Source organism: Vicia villosa, linkage group LG2, assembly GCF_029867415.1.
Source record: "Vicia villosa cultivar HV-30 ecotype Madison, WI linkage group LG2, Vvil1.0, whole genome shotgun sequence".
In the NCBI taxonomy this organism is placed as follows: Eukaryota; Viridiplantae; Streptophyta; class Magnoliopsida; order Fabales; family Fabaceae; genus Vicia; species Vicia villosa.
Window position 1 is genome coordinate 74,307,142 of NC_081181.1, and position 2,582 is coordinate 74,309,723.

Below are 2,582 nucleotides of genomic sequence, written 5' to 3' on the forward strand. Positions count from 1 at the left end.
GAGTGGAGATCTTTAACCATTTGAACTCAACCACTCATTTGAACTCAATCAAATTGTGTTTAGTTTATCCCCACTAATATATAACACATGTGATTCCATTAAATTACTCTATTTTCTCAAATAATTTCAAGTGTAATATGGTATCTCTATGCTTGATAGATATATCGAAAAACACAATCACAGCAAGAAAACAAAAGTTGATGTAAAGGAAACTTAATCAAAACATAAAAACAATGAAACAGCTGTCTATCATTCTGCACTTTGTTTGGCGCATACAATCAATACTGACCCCATTCAAAAGTACTTATCCCACCCACCAAAATTGCTCCAAATAATGGAACCCCCCACCCCAAAAAGAATTCAAATTTCACATCTAAATCACAAGAATTAAACCTCTAAAAAAAACAAAAACCATTCTACATAAAGAATGATGAACAAAATTGAAAAGAAAAAAAAATTAACAACAACAAATCTGTACATAACCTAAAAAGAAAAAAAGAATCACAAATTTCTAAACAACATCATCAACAACAACAACAAATGTATCAAAATGAATCATACTAAAGGATTTCGCAATTTCGTTCAGGTGTTGCAACACTGATTGCATTCTTCGTCGTGGAAATTGATTGCATTCTTCTTGGTGGGAATTAACCACAATTAGGTATCAGCATCTTCCGATATCGTTTTGTCGCGTCTGTTTTCGCGGTATCTGACCTTGATCACAACAAATCATGAGCATATCCAACCAAAATGGAAGACGAAAAACTCCAAGGTTGAATCTCCTGATCTTTATAACTCCTAGGCTTATAAAGATCATAAGGCTCCCAAAGAGAATCCAAAGGACAAGCCTTCTTCTCATCAAGCCTTACCCATGGCTTCCCTTTCCCACTCCAATGCAACAAACTCACAGGCCCAGGATGCAAAGATCTACAAACCCCATTCAAATTATCCCCACCAAGTCCATGCTGATTCCATCTATGATCAATCGCTTCCACATTCCCTGCAAAAACCAGCAAAAATGGTGGCAAAGAACCCAGCTCATAAATCCTCCTCTTCTTCTGCAACTCCATCCAGTTCTCAATCCTCTTCCGGTAATTCCCTTCCCTCCATTTCACCATGTCCATCACCATCACACCCGTGTTGAAATAACAAGCCTTTCTTGCTCCAAACACGCGTGACAGTAAAGGGTCAACCCAGAATTCGTCTGTGAAATACTTCGTGAAATTCGCATGGCAATATTCTGGTGCACCGATAACCTTACCTTCAGCCATTTTCACACTCCATAGCTTGGAAATATCGTCGACAACGACGATATCTGAGTCAAGATAGATAACTCGTTCAACGCACGAGTCAAGCATGTCACCGAGATAGTTTCTCGCGTAGTTTAAGGGATTCTCTAGGGCTAAGCGGATGGAGGAGGAGATGAGGTTTATGACGGTGTCTTCACGAAAGATGTAAACTTTGAAGTTGAGGGAGGGGAAAATGGATCTTACCAGACGAGTCAAGAGACGTGGACTCACTGGGTCGAACTCGGCGGAGATGAAATGGAAGAAAACGTTTTCGGGGCAGGAGGAGTGGCGGAGGACGGAGTGGACGGCGGCGATGGAGCCGCGGAGGTAGCCGGAGTCGAGTGTCATTGCGATGTGGACTAGAGATGGGTCGCATGATGGGATGGAGTTTTTGTTGCCGGGGACAGGGCAACCGGCGCCGTTTCGGTACTCCGGGGCTTCGGAGAAGTGGAAGAGGTTAGTGGTTGCGGTGGAAGTGGTGGTGCTGGTGGTGGTGGCGGTGGAGTCTACGGTGGGGAAGGAGCGGATCCCGAGACAGAAGGGTTGGAAGATGCAAGAAAGGAGGAGAGATGAAACGACGACGGTTAAGCGTAGGGGAAGCATTGAAACGACGACGGTTTGAAGAAGAACAAGAATTTCAAGAGAGGGGTGAAAGAAGAGAAAGTGTTTGCATTTTTGAGGGGGGTCTCTGGAACTTTTGGGGGAGGTGTAGAAAGGAAGTTCCAGAGAGGAAAGAAGAAGAGGCAGCTGGATGAAAGAAATGTATGACACCTACTTATATGAGGTGAGATTCATTTCATTCATCATCACTATCTCTCTCTAACTATATCTGTTTTTTTATTGTTTTTTTTTTGGTATTTTGTTTTTTTAATAAATTTTTGTTCATTAAGGGTGAATGTTGCTCAATTATAAAATGAGATTTTTTTGTAAATTATAAAATGAGATTAAAAGTAATGCACTTGTAAACTAATTTTAAATTATTATTTAATATAATTATAATATTCTATCATATGTAATCATATGTAATGTCGTATCAATATATTTAAATTATAATTACTATAATTTAATTGAATACGAAGTTCTGATTAATTGACAATATAAAAATATTTAATACGAGTCAACACATATTATCTTTCCTCTTCTAATATTTATAATATTATGTGATATATTTTAATAGATTAATTGTGTTTATAATTCAAATTTTAAATGGAAAACGGGTCATAACTTTGACTCAAAAGAAATTGTGAAGAATTTAAATATTAAAGAATGCGCTAAAAGTATACAAATTTTGTG

The 2,582-nt window shown here is 38.4% G+C and overlaps 1 protein-coding gene across 1 annotated transcript; it reads right to left on the bottom strand.

Annotated features, from left to right (window-relative positions):
* Positions 1-225: 225 nt before the first annotated feature.
* LOC131651496 (probable galacturonosyltransferase-like 9) lies at positions 226-2,060 on the bottom strand. The gene has a single exon (XM_058921156.1). It carries the CDS (start codon positions 1,890-1,892, stop codon positions 720-722), a length of 1,173 nt encoding a protein of 390 aa, XP_058777139.1. The 5' UTR covers positions 1,893-2,060; the 3' UTR covers positions 226-719.
* Positions 2,061-2,582: the final 522 nt, after the last annotated feature.